The sequence below is a fragment of the Pongo abelii genome, chromosome 1 (genome assembly GCF_028885655.2).
Source record: "Pongo abelii isolate AG06213 chromosome 1, NHGRI_mPonAbe1-v2.0_pri, whole genome shotgun sequence".
Lineage (NCBI taxonomy): Eukaryota > Metazoa > Chordata > Mammalia > Primates > Hominidae > Pongo > Pongo abelii.
The window spans coordinates 70847063-70863362 of NC_071985.2; the positions used below are offsets into that span (position 1 = coordinate 70847063).

The window sequence follows — 16300 nt, forward strand, 5'->3', positions numbered from 1 at the left end:
GCCCTGTATCTGCCAGGCCTTATCAGGATTACCCAGTGTTTGAAATTTTGCTAGGTCTCAGAAACAGAAAGTAGGCCAAGGATTTTAGAAAAATCAAAAATTTTAATCTTTACATATAACATGTCAAGACCCCCCCAATTGTCTTTGAAAAGGTCCCCCCCTCCCCTGCCAAAATCTGTAGACCATAAATCTTGGCCTACACTGACCTGATTTGTAAAATATCTTCCTCTGTGTACTTTTCCCTTCAGCCTCTTGGCTGATTTGCTCACAACAGAAGCAGCTCGGCTTTCCTCTGAAGTACCAATTTGAAAGCCCACTAGCCCGCAAACCTAGAGTGTACTCTCCACCCCTGGGTCACAGAACTTTGTTCTCCCCAGCTCTGTAACCCAAGGACCCTACAGCCTCTGAGGCCTAACAAACACCCAAGCTCTTCCTTGCAGAAGAGCTGAGATGCTAAGAGACCATCTGGAGTGTCATAATAAGCCCTTGGGATTTGCTGAGCTCCCACATGGCTTTCTTCAACCACATTCCACTTTGGAATGCGTGTCTTTAAGGCACCAAGTGATCTTAAGAATGGGCTCTGTTTTTGAATTCAGCAATCCAAGTTCCCATCTCGGTGGGACCTCCAAAAAAGAGAAAAAGGATTGGCTTGGCTTCTAATGTAAGGCCTGCCTTTTACACACCAGTTGTGTGTTAGTGGCTGCTGGATGCCAGTCCACACCCCCTCAAACACCTCACAGTCCCAAACGGGGTGCTCCTACAGGTCCCAGGGTCCTGTTAGTGGAAGAAAGGCAGCTCCAGGAAGTCTTCCTCTAGTCTTCATGACAGGAAGTAGTTAATCCTCTGGGAAATAGACTTGCAGCCCTGGGAAGAAAAGAGTTGTTCCTCCTTGGGGACATACACCATCATCTGGGCTATTTCATCCAGTGTCTCTTCTTTATACAGGAGCTCCTGGCTCAGGAAGGCATCCCGTGCACACAGCCTCACGTGACGGTACTCCAGTGGCAGGAAGGGGATGAAGTAGTCAATCAGGTTTTCCTTCACAAGACGGCTGTGGCCAAAGCCATTGTCTGAAAGCAAGACCAAAGTTACATGAAGTCTGACCTAGGACTGAACCTAGCTGGAATTTAGGGGGGGTGGGGGTTGCTGTTGGTTTCTTTGAAACAGGGGCTTGCTCTGTCAACGAGGCTGGAGTGCACTGGTGAGATCTGGGCTCCTTGCAGCCTCCACCTCCTAGGTTCAAGGGATCCTCCTATCTCAGCCTGTGAGTAACTGGGAACCACAGGTGTACAGCACACCTGGCTAATTTTTGTATTTTTTCTAGAGACGGGGTTTCACCATGTTGGCCAGACTGGTCTAGATCTCCTGGACTCAAGTGATCCGCCCGCCTCAGCCTCCCAAAGTGCTGGGATTACAGGTGTGAGCCACCACACCTGGCCCCAAGTGAAGGTCTGGGTGAGGTTGGATCTCATCTCTCAACTCCAGGAGTGCTGTCTGCAGCGTATGTCAAGAACTCTACAGCTGTGTCTCCTTTAGGTAAAGTCTTGCAGTGAGACTCAGAGTCTCAGGCTTGAGAGACCACTGCGCCTGTTCTTGGGGCCAGTGCAAACTACTATTTCCAAGCATTTCCAGAAAAGGAGCTCAGGCTTTCTTACCACTTTTCTTGTGCCTACCCAAGGTTGACAATGTGAGATGATTATAGTCTGCCCTCTATGTTCCCAAGTACCCTGTCTGCGTCATAAACACACATTCCAACAAGCACATTAATTATCACCAGCTGTGGCTCTCACCAGAGGCATATTGAGTCAGTTACTTACCTATGGTCTCCACAATCTCTGCCTGGAGGTGGGGCTCCAGGTGTTCCATCGTAATTTCTTCCCGGGACCATCCAGCCTTGAGCAACTTTAGGACCACCTCATTGATTATATCGCCCCTGAGATTACTGAAAGAGACAAGAGCTTGTTAACCCATTTGTTTATATTTAGATTCCATATATGTTATCTCACTGCTGAAACCAATGCATCGGTGCCTGGAAGAATAGAGGATGAGGGGCGTGGACCTTCTCTCTCTTCCAGGAGACCTTGTCACAACCTCACAACCCAAAGGTCTGCACAGAAAAGACACTGTCCAGTTTTGCCACCCATTCTCTCTTGTTCCCTCTTCACACACACTTACTGAGACTGTGCTAAGTGCAGGGAGCATGAAAAGATGGTTAAGATGTGGTTTTTTACTTCTGTGTGGTCTGAGGGGCATCCGTGTATTTGGTTCCAGGACAGTGTGGCAAGCGCTAATGGAGGAGTGACTGAGTTCTAAGGAGGCTTCAGAGGGAGGATGAGGCTTCTGAGCAAATAAAGACCAAGTAGTGATCATCAGACACTTGGCAAGGAAGGGATGTGTCCAGGCCTGGGTGCGCCAGAGGAGCACAGGCATGAAAGGCTGGCCAAGGCTGGGGTGAGGAGGCCTTTGTCTGCCATGTACATGGACTTGAGCTTAATGGACCATGGAGAAGGGATGGAAAGGAGGATTTAAGAATTAGTTGTGGAGGCACAATTGAAAAACCCTGTAACTGATGGATGTGAGAAGTGAAAGGAGGTCATCAAAGAACAAGTGTTAGCCTCAAGCTGCTTGCTGTCCCCCTTAACAGAGGTGGAACACGGAAGGGTGGAGATGAAAGCTTGGTTTTACACACGTTCGAGTGTTTTTTGCTTGCCTGTGAGCTCTCTCAGGTTGTGATATCGCTGGGCAACTGGAATTACAGGTCTGAAGCACAGAAAGTGATTTGGGTTAGAGATAGGAGGGAGAATAGAGATAGGAGGGAGAAAGGGGATAAGGAGAGAAGATGCAACCGCAGAGCCACCAGCAGGGAAGCTGGGACAGAGGTAGTGGAGACTTGGATTTCCTCCGCCCCCCCACAGCCCAGGCATACTTCTCCCCCACCTCACTGCACTCTCCTCCCCTCCCTGGGCTGCAGCCTCAGCCAGCTCCACCAGCTCCTTAAACCAAGGCCTTGCCCATCTCCACATCAATGCACTTGCACTTCCCCGTGCTTTCTCTCTTTTTGGAGACAGAGTCTGTCACCCAGATTGGAGTACAGTGGTGTGATTTTGGCTCACTGCAGCCTCCACCTCCCCAGGCTCAGCTGATCCTCTCACCTCAGCCTCCTAAGTAGCTGAGACCGCAGGTACATGCCACCCTACCCAGCTATTTTTTTTTTTCTTGAGACAGAGTTTCACTCTTGTTGCCCAGGCTGGAGTGCAGTGGTGTGATCTCAGCTCACAGCAGCCTCTGCCTCCCGGATTCAAGAGATTCTCCTGCCTCAGCCTCCCAAGTAGCTGGGATTACAGGCACATGCCACAATGCCCAGCTAATTTTGTATTTTTAGTAGAGACAGGGTTTCACCATGTTGGCCAGGCTGGTCTCAAACTCCTGACCTCAGCTGATCTGCCCACTTCCCAAGTGCTAGAATGACAGGTGTGCTCAGCCCTATTTTTAAATTATTTTTGTAGAGACAAGGTCTCACTATGTTCCCCAGGCTGGTCTCAAACTCCTAGGCTCAAGTGATCCTCCCACCTCAGCCTCCCAAAGTGTTCGGATGACAGGCATGAGCCACTAGGCCCGGCCTCCCTTGCATTTTCCTCAGGTCCAGCAGAATGAGGGAGGGTAAAGGACAGGGAAGGCAGGTGGCAGGTTAAGGAGTGGGGAACCAGTATCTCCATCTCTTTCGCTCCTTACCCAGCTCTGAAAGCCCCCATGACACCCACCAGTATATTAATTCACATCTTTGCTCATTTAGCCTGTGACCATACCCTGTTGACTAGGCTCCATGGGGGCTCCTGGGAAATGAGGGGAGCTGTGTGGTTCCCTCCCTCCCTGCCTCCACCATTGGGTAGAGGCTAAGTAAGGCTGGGCAGGCGTCCTTCCCTGCCACGCAGGTTAAGTCTGGACTGCCAAGTTGTCTAGCTAGGTGCCTCATCGTAGGGGGAGGTGCCAATGTGTCTTTCACTGCCAGAATTTACCAGGGGCTGAGAGCTCCCAGCTGGAGGAGCCCGGCAGGAACAAGGGCCATCTGCAGTGCTTGCTCAAGGTCAGTTGCTCAGCCAGGCTCTCCCCGGGGAAGCTGCTCACAACACTCTTCCACTTTCTGACACTGCTCCTGCTGCAGGAAGGCCTTCCGGGCACATGATCTGTGCACACAGGAGCAGCCACAGTTGCATCAGCTGAGGCAAGACCCTGCTGCCAGGGCGTTGCCCCATCCTGCATTCCCCACAGGAGGCAGGTAGCACTGTTTGCCTTGGCAGGGGCTGGAAGGCAGGATCCAGGGTGCTGTAAAACCCCACAGAGTGATACTCCCTCACCCCGTCCCAGGGGCACGGACTCCAGGGCCTTCTCCATTCTATAAGGTGCTTACGTGGGTAAAGAGAGGTCCCATCACATGGGACAGGAAGCTTGGCCTGTTTATTTCTGTAACCCCAGTGCTATGTGCGTATCAGGCACTCAGCCTTTAGTAAATAAAGGGACATCTCTGCACATGTGTCTGCACCATCTCCACCCTTCTCAATCTCTCCTGTTTTGTCCCATAGCCAAAGTCCCTTTTCTTCCACCACTTTAGAGGCTTTAATCTCACCCACTGACCCATAACCTGGGGCCCCTCTCTACGCGCCGCCCCTCCCGTCTTCAGGACCACCACTCTGGCACCAGCGTTCCACCTTTAGACAGACACTGTCTTTCTGGAGCACTTCAATTCCCTTCCACAGCCTCCCAGCTCATCTGCTGACCTGGGTCACTGGGAAGTCTGGAGGGGCCAAAGGGTACCTCTCTCAACCAGCCCTCATCCACCGTCTCTAGCCCCTGCCAGGGCTGATCTCACCAGCCCTTATCCCTAAGACCCCAAAGGAAGGGGACTTCATGCCTCACCAGAGAGAACTGGTTGTTACTGGTAACAAACCCCATGCTAACTGCTACGTCTTTCCTAAAGAACAGACATAGACTCAGTCATCTCTTTGAGCCTTAGTGTCCTCATTTATAAAGTCAGGACTGGACCAATCTAAGCTGTCCTCTCATTAGTCAACAGGCAGCCAACAGACACTGGGGGCTGGGGCACAAGGCCCACGACTCCACAAATAATTTCTGTTTGTGTAGTTCTATAATTTTTCAAAGTCCTTTCTATCCTTTTCCTGACAACAGCACAAAGGAAACAGGCTTTAATTACCCTTGTCACTTTACAGCTCCCATGAGAACAGGGCAGCAGCTCCAATCGCAGAGTTCCACGTTCCTGTCCTGCCGTGTGAGCCCATTCCTGCAGCCTTCTATACTTGGCAGAAGTGGGCGAAGTAATGTTACTTTCCTGGTGCCCAGTCACCGGCCCCAATTCCCTGGCCCGGATGAAGGACAGGCTCTGAGCACCACACTGAACTCCCTGCTTCAGCTCCCACCTCCTCTCTCCTGCCACCAGGGGGAGGCCAGCAAAGCCACTGGCAACTCACTTCAAACAGCAGGTTTAGGATTTATTTCAGAATTAATTAAACTGCTGCTCTTCCTGCAGTATGACTTGGTCACTCTAGCAGTTTGAATCAGCTGTGCTTTTCTTTCATGCCCTAGAATCCTTATTACAATGGATGATTAATTGAAGCTCATTATAGAAATCAAGTCCAGAGATTCCACTATCAACACTCCTCCCAGCCATCGCTAGACTACCTGAGAACTTGAGGTTGAGAGGCTGCCGCCCTGGACAGCCTGGGGACAGACTATGTCAGCCCAGCCCTCGGCTGGAGGGGGGACCTCTGGCTCATAAAGGCTGGGCACAGGCCCACACCAGAGCCACTAGAACCTAAGGCCACATCTTTTTAATGTGTCCTTTACATCCTTTTCAAAGGCTCCTGGGGGACCTCCCCACCCTGCTGTGGCATGGAGGTCTGGCAGGCGGCTTTCCCACAGGCCCTGCCCCGCCCCGCCCACAACCACGTGGCCTCGGACAGTCCACCGAGGCTGGGTCACTGGGGGAAAGGACAGGCGGCTGGCGAGGGGCTGGAGGGTGCTGCTGTCGGGTCGACGGCCAAAATACTACAAAGGCTAACATCTGCCTGGAGACTGCAGGGTCACCGGGTCACATTAGGCAATCATGGCCCAGGTGAGGTTTTCCAAGCTGAGAAGTGGGTGGGAGAGTCTGCGTGGCCGGCCTCCACCTGAAGCCGGGAGACCCCTGTCTCGGGGAGAGGGAGGAGGAAGACACTCAGCACAAGAGAGATCCCTGTGGAAGCGAAAGGGAGGCCCGAGGCTGGGTCACCATGCTTTGCTCCGTGCTGTGGGAAGGACTGGCTTCCGCATCGGTGGTTCAGAGGGTCCCCTGGACTCCCCGACCCAGGGCTCAGGTGGAGAAACCACAGAGCACCCAGGTGACTCTTCTGTTCAGGCTCTGCATGTTGCAGCCTCTACCTGACTCTCTCTAACAGGAGGAGAGGTGAGCCTGGCTGCCTCCGCAGGTGGGAAATAAACAGTACAGAACGTGGGGATAAGAACTAATTGGAAGAGTGTACTGTCCTCACCTCCTGGTTCTGGGCACTCAAATCATGCAAGAGGAGAACTCTCTCCTCTTAAAAATCACCCTGGGCGCCCCACTCCCCTCCCACCTCGCAATGCATTTTAAGTCTCCACAGCTTCACCTACAGACCAGGAAGGGCTTCCTGCCACCACACAGAAATCCCAACCCAGCAACGGTTTAAACCTGTTTCACTTTTTTTTTTTTTTGAGACGGAGTCTCACTCTTGTTGCTCGGGCTGGAGTGCAATGGCGTGATCTCAGCTCACTGCAACCTCCGCCTCCCAGGTTCAAGTGATTCTCCTGCCTCAGCCTCCCGAGTAGCTGGGATTACAGGCGCCTGCCACTAATTTTTGTATTTTTAGTAGACAGGCTGGTCTCGAACTCCCGACCTCAGGTGATCCACCCGCCTTCGGCCTCCCAAAGTGCTGGGATTACAGGCGTGAGCCACTGCGCCTGGACCCTGTTTCACTTCCTCTTGTGAATCTACACTGAAACTAGATCTGCCCTCCACAGCTCAACCCTTCACCCCTCCACACTCCCCAAGCTAGGATGAAAATCAGCATCCCCTCACCAACTTCCCCATCCTCACAAAGTGCACCCTGCAGCTTGGGAAACCCCCCCAGCAAGCAAGTGCTGGCCTGGGGAGGGCGAGGCCGGAGTGGAGTTGGGAAGGGAGCCCTCAGTTTGACTCCTACCGAGGCTTGAGCTGTTGTGAAGCCTTCAAATTGGGTCAACAAGGGCCCAAACTCGACTTGTAACAGACGCAGGACTCCCCCAGTTGGAGCCTCCGCAAAAAGATGAGGTTGGACAAGTTATTTCTAAGTTGGCTTCCCGCAAAGACGTGTCAAAGCACAGGAACCGCACTGCAGTGATTCAGTGAGTGGGTCCCGCATGGTAGTATCACAACTGAACTACAGGTACTCAGAGGAAGCATGGGTTTCTCTCAACCTGTATACCCTGGATTTTAAGCCAGTGATGACTTCTCATAATCGGAGAAGAAACAGACCTTCCAAGGCTGAAGGAAGAAATGGCCATGTTGGACTTGATGGGAGAGTATGCCATTCTCTAACCAGGCTTGCCTTGGGAATTTGTTCCAAAAAACCCGTCACCCAGATTGGAGTGCAGTGGCCTGATCTCAGCTCATTGCAACCCCCACCTCCTGGGTTCAAGCGATTCTCCCACCTCAGCCTCCCAAGTAGCTGGGACCACAGGCACACGTCACCATGCCCAGCTAATTTTTGTATTTTTTGTAGAGATGGGGTTTCGCTATGTTGCCCAGGCTGGTCTTGAACTCCTGGACTCAAGGGACCCGGCCGCCTTGGCCTCCCAAAGTGCTGGGATTACAGGCGTGAGCTACCACAGCTGGCTGCTGCTTTCTGTACCAGAGTTTGTGCTGTTTTTTCTTGAGGAAAGGTTCTGAACCTGGGGGCATGTGGAAGCCTCCACTGCCAGCTAGTATCTTCCCCTCCCCCAGCCCTCCTGACTACTGTTCCCCAGAACCCACCTGAGAAACAGAAAGATAGTCCATGGAGACTCAGCCCTGTGGCCCTCAGGGGCCCGGTGTTCTAAGTGTGGCCCAAGGACCTCCAGCAGCCCTGGGTGCAGCTTCTCCGCTTCATCGAAGATGAACAGGGTCTGGTGGCAGAGCTGCTGCGTCTCCCGGATCTGGCCCATCAGCTGCTCCTGCATGGGATATAGGGAGCAGCTGGGGAAGTGGTGACTCCTTCCACCTCCAGCCTTGAGGGTGTGGTTTCCCCTGGGCATGTGCAATGGACCCCCTGGGGCTGGGTTTCCCCCGCCTCGAACCTATCAAATCCAAGCTCTTGGGGAGGGCCTAGGACATTTGCATCTGACCAGCTCCCAGGTGATTCTCAAGCACCCTGAGGGTTGAAAGCTAAACAAGGTGAAGCCAGCCTGGGGACTAGGAGACAGCCTAGAAAGGAGTGGGGAGAAGCCCTTCTGCCCTTGAGAAGGGGCCCCTGCTCCAGCCCTGCTCTCTCCCCTCCAGGACTAAGTCCCATCCAGGAGCTAACAATGTCAACACGCCTGCAAAATTTCATTACTTCTACAACAAAAAAATCCAGGCGCAACTTCCCTGTTTAAGCTCAGGGTCTATTCCCAGGGGGTGGGTAGGAGTTGGGCTTTCATACAGGGGTGATGGGCAAAGAGAGGCTCATGTGCCCAGAGGCAGCCACAGTCCCCTGCCCTGAACTCCCGGGTGCAGCGCGCCCACTGGCACCCTGGCTGGGCCGAGATCTCAGGGGAGAGCAAGCCTGCTGAAGGACTGACTGGGCCCAACCAACGTCCGACTTGGCTCCTGCAAGGGGCTGTGGCTCCTGCAAGGGGCCCCAGGCAAGACAGTAAACCCTCAAGTGAAAAGACGGTTCTTTGCAATGTTCATCGAAATGGGCAGGGAATATATTATTCAGGGCCAGCTCCCACCCCAGAGCCCACCCTCCCTGTCTACTGGGTGCACCTTTGTGGGGGAAAGTGTGAGGTGCAGGGCTGTGCACATGCCAGTTTTCACAGCAGGGAAGCTGGGGCCGCAGCAGTCTTGCCACAGTCTAAGCCAGATAGTTCTTCCTGGAAAGGCCCAGCTCAGCCTGCCCCCGCCCTCCAAAGCCATATGGAAACTGCCAGGAGACGTGGGCAGTCTCTGTCCTCAGACGCTGACATAATCTTCCCAGGTGAACACATTCCAAATATTAAAACAGAAAGCCAAAGACAGGTGCAGTCAGTTCTGTCAGGCTCTTCTGGTATGTTTTCAATACTACATGGCTGAATTAGTAGAAGAAACCCAAAATGGCAGAACAGCCAAGGAAATTTCTGTCCATCCACTTGCTGGTATATAATAAGCCGATACGGGAAGACATGAAAAAATCAGGTAAGATAGGATAGACCTGTTTTCTTTCTTTTTTTTTGAGACGGAGTCTCACTCTGTTGCCCAGGCTGGAGTGCAGCAGCACAATCTCGGCTCACTGCAAGCTCCGCCTCCCGGGTTCACGCCATTCTCCGGCCTCAGCCTCCCGAGTAGCTGGGACTACAGGTGCCCACCACCACGCCTGGCTAATTTTTTGTATTTTTAGTAGAGATGGGGTTTCACCATGTTAGCCAGGATGGTCTCGATCTCCTGACCTCGTGATCCACCCGCCTCAGCCTCCCAAAGTGCTGGGATTACAGGCATGAGCCACCACGTCCGTCCAATAGGCCTGTTTTTTAAAAAGGCAGGATATGCAACTTTCTGTCCAACGTAGTTACAATGACAAAGAGCCTGGGGAAAGGTTCCGCACCAAAGGCAGCACATAAAATGCTACCTCTCCTTAGCTGACAAGGGTGTGTCCGTGTGGAGAGTCTGACGGTTTTTGCTTTTCTCTGTTCTACACTGCAGTCTGTGACATTTCACTACTTCTACAACAAAAATCAACATGCAGCGTCCCTGCTTAAGCGCAGCGTCCAGCCTCTCGAGTGTGGCTGTTTGGGGACAGAGCAAGGGGTGGTGTTTGGAACGCCAGTCTCCTCCAGATGCTAAGGGCCTCTGTGAGGAGTGGACGGAATGAGTAGCTCTGTCACAGATTCTGCCACCTGCCCCCACCTCCCCAGGCTTCTCCAGAGCCCACTTCCTTGCAAGGAAGGGCTGGCAGAAGGGTCTCCCTCCCAGCACAGAGGCCTCACCCCAGCCCTGGTCAGCCTCACCTTGTACAGGTCCACATATTTGGGGTGAGGAAAGTGGAACGTGGCGATGAACATCCTGACACAGTCACTCATCAGCCCGTCCCGATACAGGTTCTCCACCAGCATCCGTGCCACGAAGTTCTTGCCTGTGCCAGACCAGCCGTGGAACGACAGAGCAAGGGCCTTGTCTGGCTGCGGCGTCTCTAAGTAGCCCCTCACTGTTCTTAGGACCAGCTGCCGGACCAAATGCTGGCCATGCAGCCGCACGTTCAGGTCCCACTCTAAGCCTAAGGACAGGAAAGAGGTAGTCACAGCAAAAGGCACACACAGGCCCATCCACCACAACAGCCAACAGCCCAGAAACCAAGCAACTCTGAATCTCGGGTGGAATCAGTTACTCCTCCTGTTTGGCCTTAGAAGAAGAAGCCAGAGGGCAGACTTTGTAGCAGAAGGGATTCAAGGACTACATTCTTTTTTTTTTTGAGATAGAGTCTTGCTCTGTCACCAGGCTGGAGTGCAGTGGCCCAATCTCGGCTCACTGCAACCTCCGCCTCCCTGGTTCAAGCGATTCTCCTGCCTCAGCCTCCCGAGTGGCTGGGATTACAGGTGCCCACCACCATGCCCAGCTAATTTTTGTATTTTTAGGAGAGACGGGGTTCACCATGTTGGTTAGGCCAGTCTCGAACTCCTGACCTCGTGATCCCCCCGCCTCAGCCTCCCAAAGTGCTGGGATTACAGGCATGAGCCATTGCGCCCAGCCTCAAGGACTACTTTTTGAAGAGTTTGGGAAATCAAGATGGGACTCAGGGAGAGAGTGGAATCACCCTTCCTGAAGATCCTGCAGATACCCAGAACAGGTGGCACAGACCTGTCTAGGGAGGAACCCTGTCCCCCATGTCCTGAGGCCGCTCCCATCCCTTGGTTTCAGGGCTCCATGTTTTATGGAGAAGCCTGATTTTATTCATTCTCATTCAATTCAGCCAACACTTGGTGAGAGCAGCTCCAGTTCAGTGCAAAGCCTTCTGCTGTGCAAAGCCTTCTGCTGGGTCTAACTTCCTCCTCTCAGACGTGAGGTTGTAGGATTTGGAGATGGCGCTACCAGGGGCCACAGTGGGGACAGGGAGGGTGTGCTGCCAGCTGTGGGTGAGCATTCCAAATCCAGGGTCAATTGGTTGAACACCTTAAGCCAGCCCAGAGCAGGTATTCTGGAGCCTTGGGAGGTCAAGGTCTATGATAAAACATTGAGGATATCACACATTGCTCCAAAAGTAGTAGTGACATAGAAGAAAATTAACATTTGCTGCTTTTTTCTCTGTATTCAGAACTGGGCTGAGCGTTTTACATTTAGTCTTCACAATTCTGCAAGGCAGGCATTATTATTCCCATTTAAAGCTGAGGAAACTGGCTGGGCGAGGTGGCTCACGCCTGTAATCCCAGCACTTTGGGAGGCTGAGGCGGGCGGATCATGAGGTCAGGAGTTCGAGACCGGCCTAGCCAACATGGTGAACCCCCTCTCTACTAAAAATACAAAAATTAGCTGGGCATGGTGGTGGGCACCTGTAATCCCAGCCACTCGGGAGGCTGAGGGAAGAGAATCACTTGAACCTAGGAGGCAGAGGTTGCAGTAAGCCGAGATCACGCCACTGCACTACAGCCTAGGTGACAGAGACTGACTTGGTCTCAAAATAAATAAGTAAAAAAAATAAAATAAAATACAGCTGAGGAAACGGACACTTGGAAAGGACTCTTCAGTTTGCCAGCAAGGAAGACGCAAGACTAGGAATCCAGTGGAGGGGTCTCCAATTCCCTGGCCAGAACAATTTGGATATCCAGGCCCTTGTCGAACAAAAGGCATGTTGAGGGCAGAAAGTAACTTGCTAATTGCTACCTAGGGTCTTATCCAAGTCAGCAGTGATCCAAATTAAGACTTCCTGACCTGTTATGTAGTCCTATCTTCTGTCCTGAGCCAGACTGTGTCCCTAAACACACTGTGTTACTGGCATTTTGGCCAATTAAGTGACCTAAATATCTGGGGTGGGCGTCATTTATGGAAATTGAAGGAGCTGGGATCAGGAGAACTCTGGGCAAGAAATTGCTCCTGGGAAAAAGAGAGGAAGCTTTTGCAAATGTCTGAATAGGTTTCAGAACATGGGGCCAAAGATCACCTTGTGAGAGTGAAAATGCAAATCAACTGCAATATGCAAATCAAGCCACCCAAACTAATTAGAAAATACTGGTTGCCATGGTGCAGTGGCTCACGCCTGTCATCACAGCACTTTGGGAGGCCAAGGCGGGCAAATCACAAGGTCAGGAGTTCGAGACCGGCCTGGCCAACATGGTGAACCCCGCCCCCCCTACTAAAAATACAGAAATTAGCTGGACATGGTGGCAGGCACCTGTAATCCCAGCTACTCGAGAGGCTGAGGGAGGAAAATTGCTTGAACCCAGGAGGTGGAGGGTGCAGTTAGCTGAGATCGCACCACCGCACTCCAGTGTGGGTGACAGAACAAGCCTCCGTCTCAAAAAAAAAAAAAAAGAAAAAAAAGAAAGGGACACTTTTAATCACAACCCAGAATTTCTGATCAGTTCTCTCACCGGATAGTTCCAGCCCCCTCTGAGAGGTAGCTGTTTCTGTTTAGAATGAAACAAGGTGCTCTGGGCCTGACTCTACTAAAGATCAAAGGAGATGGATTATGAGTTAATCCCTGTGAAACTCTTAGCATAGTGCCGGGTATGTATAATAGATATTAGCTATTCTCTTCTCCTTGGAAACGCTCTCAGGGATGCAGGAGGAAATGGTGAGGGGTAGGTGGCAAATGAGCAGAGGAAAACCTGTTTAGACAGGGGACACACGGTGGTAATGAGGGGCCTATTCCCTCCTCCCAGCTTAGCTGAGTGTGATGTGTTCATGGCATTCCCATGGATCCTCAAGATCCAGGAAACAGCTCAGTTTGCCTGGGCTATTAAGCTAGAGGCTAAAAAGGGGCTTCCCTGACTCAAGCATTTGGTACTCCCTCAAAACTTCAGACTGTGGCAGTTCCTGCTTGTGGGGAGGCTGGGCAGGATGACGAAAGGTCCCTTGCATCTAACCATTTCCCCTGGACTGCCTCCCCTCCCCACAGATCCCTAGCCCCTTGAAGCCATGCGGGGTCCAACCTGTAAAGTTGTTGGAGATTCTGCAATCCCCTCTGGGGCAGCAGTCTTTGAAGCTGCAGTACCACGTGGTCAGGAGATCCAGGTACCGCTGGCCCAACAGAGGAAGGCGCCAGCCTGGAAAAGGAGGAGCTGTGAGACCGAGAGGAGACCATCCAGGGCTCGACAGTGATGCGGCAACCTTGCCACACAACTTGTCAGGGACAGAGGGACACCCAGAACTCAGATTCCAACTCCCAGCCCCGGCTCGGCCCACTGTCGGTCCTCAAGCCCTGCGTCCAAAAGCAGCAAGGGAGACGGCAGTCACCAGGCATGTCCACAGCGGACGTTCCCTAAAGCTGTCAAGAGCAGCACCTTCGAATAACGCCACGGTGGGCTGGGAGACGGCACAGGCGGTGCGAGAGAATCTGGAAAGCGCGCGGATCAGGGTAGGCGGGGGACGGGAAGCCGGGCCCCAGGGGGCGGCTCCGGGGACGCGGGTGGGGCAAGGGCGGTGATGGGGCTCCCTGCTCCGCGGAGGCTGCCCCCGCCCACAGCCGGTACCGGCGGCTGAGCGGAGCAGGACTGGGGGCCCACATGTCGCCCCGGACAGGAGCGAGGCAACCACAGCCGCGCCCGGATCGCACTCTGCTCCGCAGCGAACGGCGGGCCGTGGGGACGGGGTCTTACCCAGGGGCCCCGCGGCTGCCTCCTCGTCCTCGTCACAGTCGTCGGGCCACACCTGGCAGCTGAAGAGCGTCCAGTACCGCTTGGAGAGGGCACCGGCCGCCCTGAGCTGCTCCTGCAGGCGCTGGAAGCCCGGCCAGGCCCAGGCCGAGCCCGGCTCGTCGGTTCCCTCCCACGGCCTGGAGGCGCCGCGGGGCTCAGGCGCGCCCGGGAGCAGCAGCAGGAGAAAGAGCCAAAGCTGGCGCCACGGACCACGAAGCATGGCCGGCCCCGAGCTGCGGGACCCTCCGGCTGCCGGCCTAGCCAGGCTCCCTTAAGCCCGGGGCGGTCAGGCGGGGACCGCACTTCCTAGGCGGGAGTGAACCCGGGATTGGTGTTGCTGTGGCGACCGGCGGGCCGGGCTGAGTGCGCACTGGCAGCCTCCGTACACGTGACCCAGGCGGGAACCCGAAACCTTGTCTGGGGTCCTGATAGGCAGTCCCGAGACTGACTTCCGGCCAGGTGCAACTAACCGGCTTCCAGGAAGCAGTTTATTCTGGGTCGTGATTGTGGTTGCAAAGAAGGTGAAATCAGGCTTTGAAATGGCCACTGTCAGTCACTCCGCTAGGACTTTCGGACGGCTCTGGTGACCCATCAGAGGCCTAACGAATAAGGACACTCCTGCGCTGCCTCGCGTTTGCAGATCAACTTCCCGCCAACCTGTTAGAGGAAGCCAGAAAACCGTCTCAGTCAGGAGCGTTAGGCAGGCCAGGGGAGTCAGCTGAGTGGAGAAGAGGCCCTGGAAAGAAGGGCGCAGCTGGGTGCCTGTCAGACCAAGGTTGCCCTGGCTCCTCCGCAGAGGGAAATGAAACCGCAGCAAAACACCAGTAGGTTTCCACAGTGGGAGTCCACGAAAAGCAAGAGGAAGCTGATTGACGGGCCCCAGTCTGGAGGTGTTTGGATTTTGGAAACCCCCCGAGTCATGGGTAAATCATAAGGCGTCACGTCAATGTAATTATATCTCATAAAAAGCCGAAATACTGTGTGCACTTTCTTGACTAGGTTTGCAACTTTCAAGTGCTGGGACTGAGCAGCCCATCCGACACCACTGGCAAAAGACTGCAGGGCCTCTTTCCCTCAGCGCTCTCTTCTCCACAGCCAGGAGCATGGAACAAGGCTGTTAGATTTCAGAAGAGCTTAATGCATTGTTTAAAATCAACTGGCTTACTTCAGCCAATGGCCAAAAAGTCGTCTTGTCTTAGGAGAAAACTGCTGTCTAGAGAGATCAGAGGACTTGGCTAATGTCGTATGTTTAGTGGCTTTGAGGTTGGGCCCTCCAGACAGTAAGGTGAATACTAGCACCGTGTGTCGCAAATGTCACAGGCAACTTGACTCATCTGTTCACCCCAGTCTCTTAGATCACACCCAGTGCCAGGTCTGCTCCATTCTCAGCAGCTCACCAAATTTGTGCCTTTCATTCAAACAGCTACGGAAACTAGATAAGCACCTTTGCTAGGACACGAGGTTGAGTTGGAAAGTAAAATGTTTATAGTGTCTCAGCCATTCAGTGTGACGTCAAAAACTTTTCATAGAGTAGCAGCCATGGCACCAGCCCAGCACTGTGTACATCAAGCTTGTGGAGTCCGCTGGAGACAGTTAACAGCACATGCACCACAGTGCTGTTTTTTGGTTTTGGAAAACCAAAAAAAATTAGGCCGGGCGTGGTGGCTTACGCCTGTAATCCTAGCACGTTAGAAGGCCGAGGCGGGCGGACCACCTGAGATCAGGAGTTCGAGACCAGCCTGGCCAACATGGTGAAACCCAGTCTCTACTAAAAATACAAAAATTAGCCGAGTGTGATGGTGTGCATCTGTAATCCCAGCTACTCAGGAGGCTGAGGCAGGAGAATGGCTTGAACCCAGGGGGCGGAGGTTGCAGTGAGCCAAGATGGTGCCACTGCACTCCAGCCTGGGTGACAGAGCAGGACTCCATCTCAAAAAAAAAAAAAAAAGAAAAGAAAAGAAAAGAAAAAAATTAACTCACTCAACAAGTCGTTTGGGTCTGAATGGCAGTCTAATATAGTGATTACCATTTCCTATTTGTGCAACCCTGGGTGTTACTGAACCATCCCATGCCTGTTTCCTCACCTATAAAAAGGGGTAATAAAATAGTCCCCTCGTAGGGCTGCTATGAAGATTAAATGAGCTCATTCAAGAGCACATCATCAACACTCAATACGTGGCCAGTTTTATTTTTCTATCTACCCAGCCATGGAGGAGGCTCTGGGTGGTCT

General features: G+C 53.1%; 1 protein-coding gene across 2 annotated transcripts; it reads right to left on the reverse strand.

Moving 5' to 3' along the window:
• Positions 1–82: 82 nt before the first annotated feature.
• On the reverse strand, positions 83–15996 carry TOR3A (torsin family 3 member A). 2 transcript variants are annotated; one of them, XM_002809753.5, is made up of 6 exons: positions 14032–15996; positions 13366–13479; positions 10231–10496; positions 8042–8220; positions 1818–1942; positions 83–1070 (listed from the first exon to the last, which is right to left on the reverse strand). In XM_002809753.5, exons 1-6 carry the CDS (start codon positions 14288–14290, stop codon positions 820–822), a joined length of 1194 nt encoding a protein of 397 aa, XP_002809799.1. In that variant the 5' UTR covers positions 14291–15996; the 3' UTR covers positions 83–819. The 2 variants fall into 2 exon arrangements, with proteins under 2 accessions (XP_002809799.1, XP_054406724.1); XM_054550749.2 differs by having other exon boundaries at positions 13366–13494.
• Positions 15997–16300: the final 304 nt, after the last annotated feature.

Coding starts and splice junctions, on each gene's coding strand:
- TOR3A (XM_054550749.2), bottom strand. CDS start 14,290: ATGCTTCGTGGTCCGTGGCGCCAGCTTTGGCTCTTTCTCCTGCTGCTG. Junction 13,495..14,031: donor GGCAGCCGCGGGGCCCCTGG/GTAAGACCCCGT, acceptor TCGGTCTCACAG/CTCCTCCTTTTCCAGGCTGG. Junction 10,497..13,365: donor AATCTCCAACAACTTTACAG/GTTGGACCCCGC, acceptor TCCTGTCCTTAG/GCTTAGAGTGGGACCTGAAC.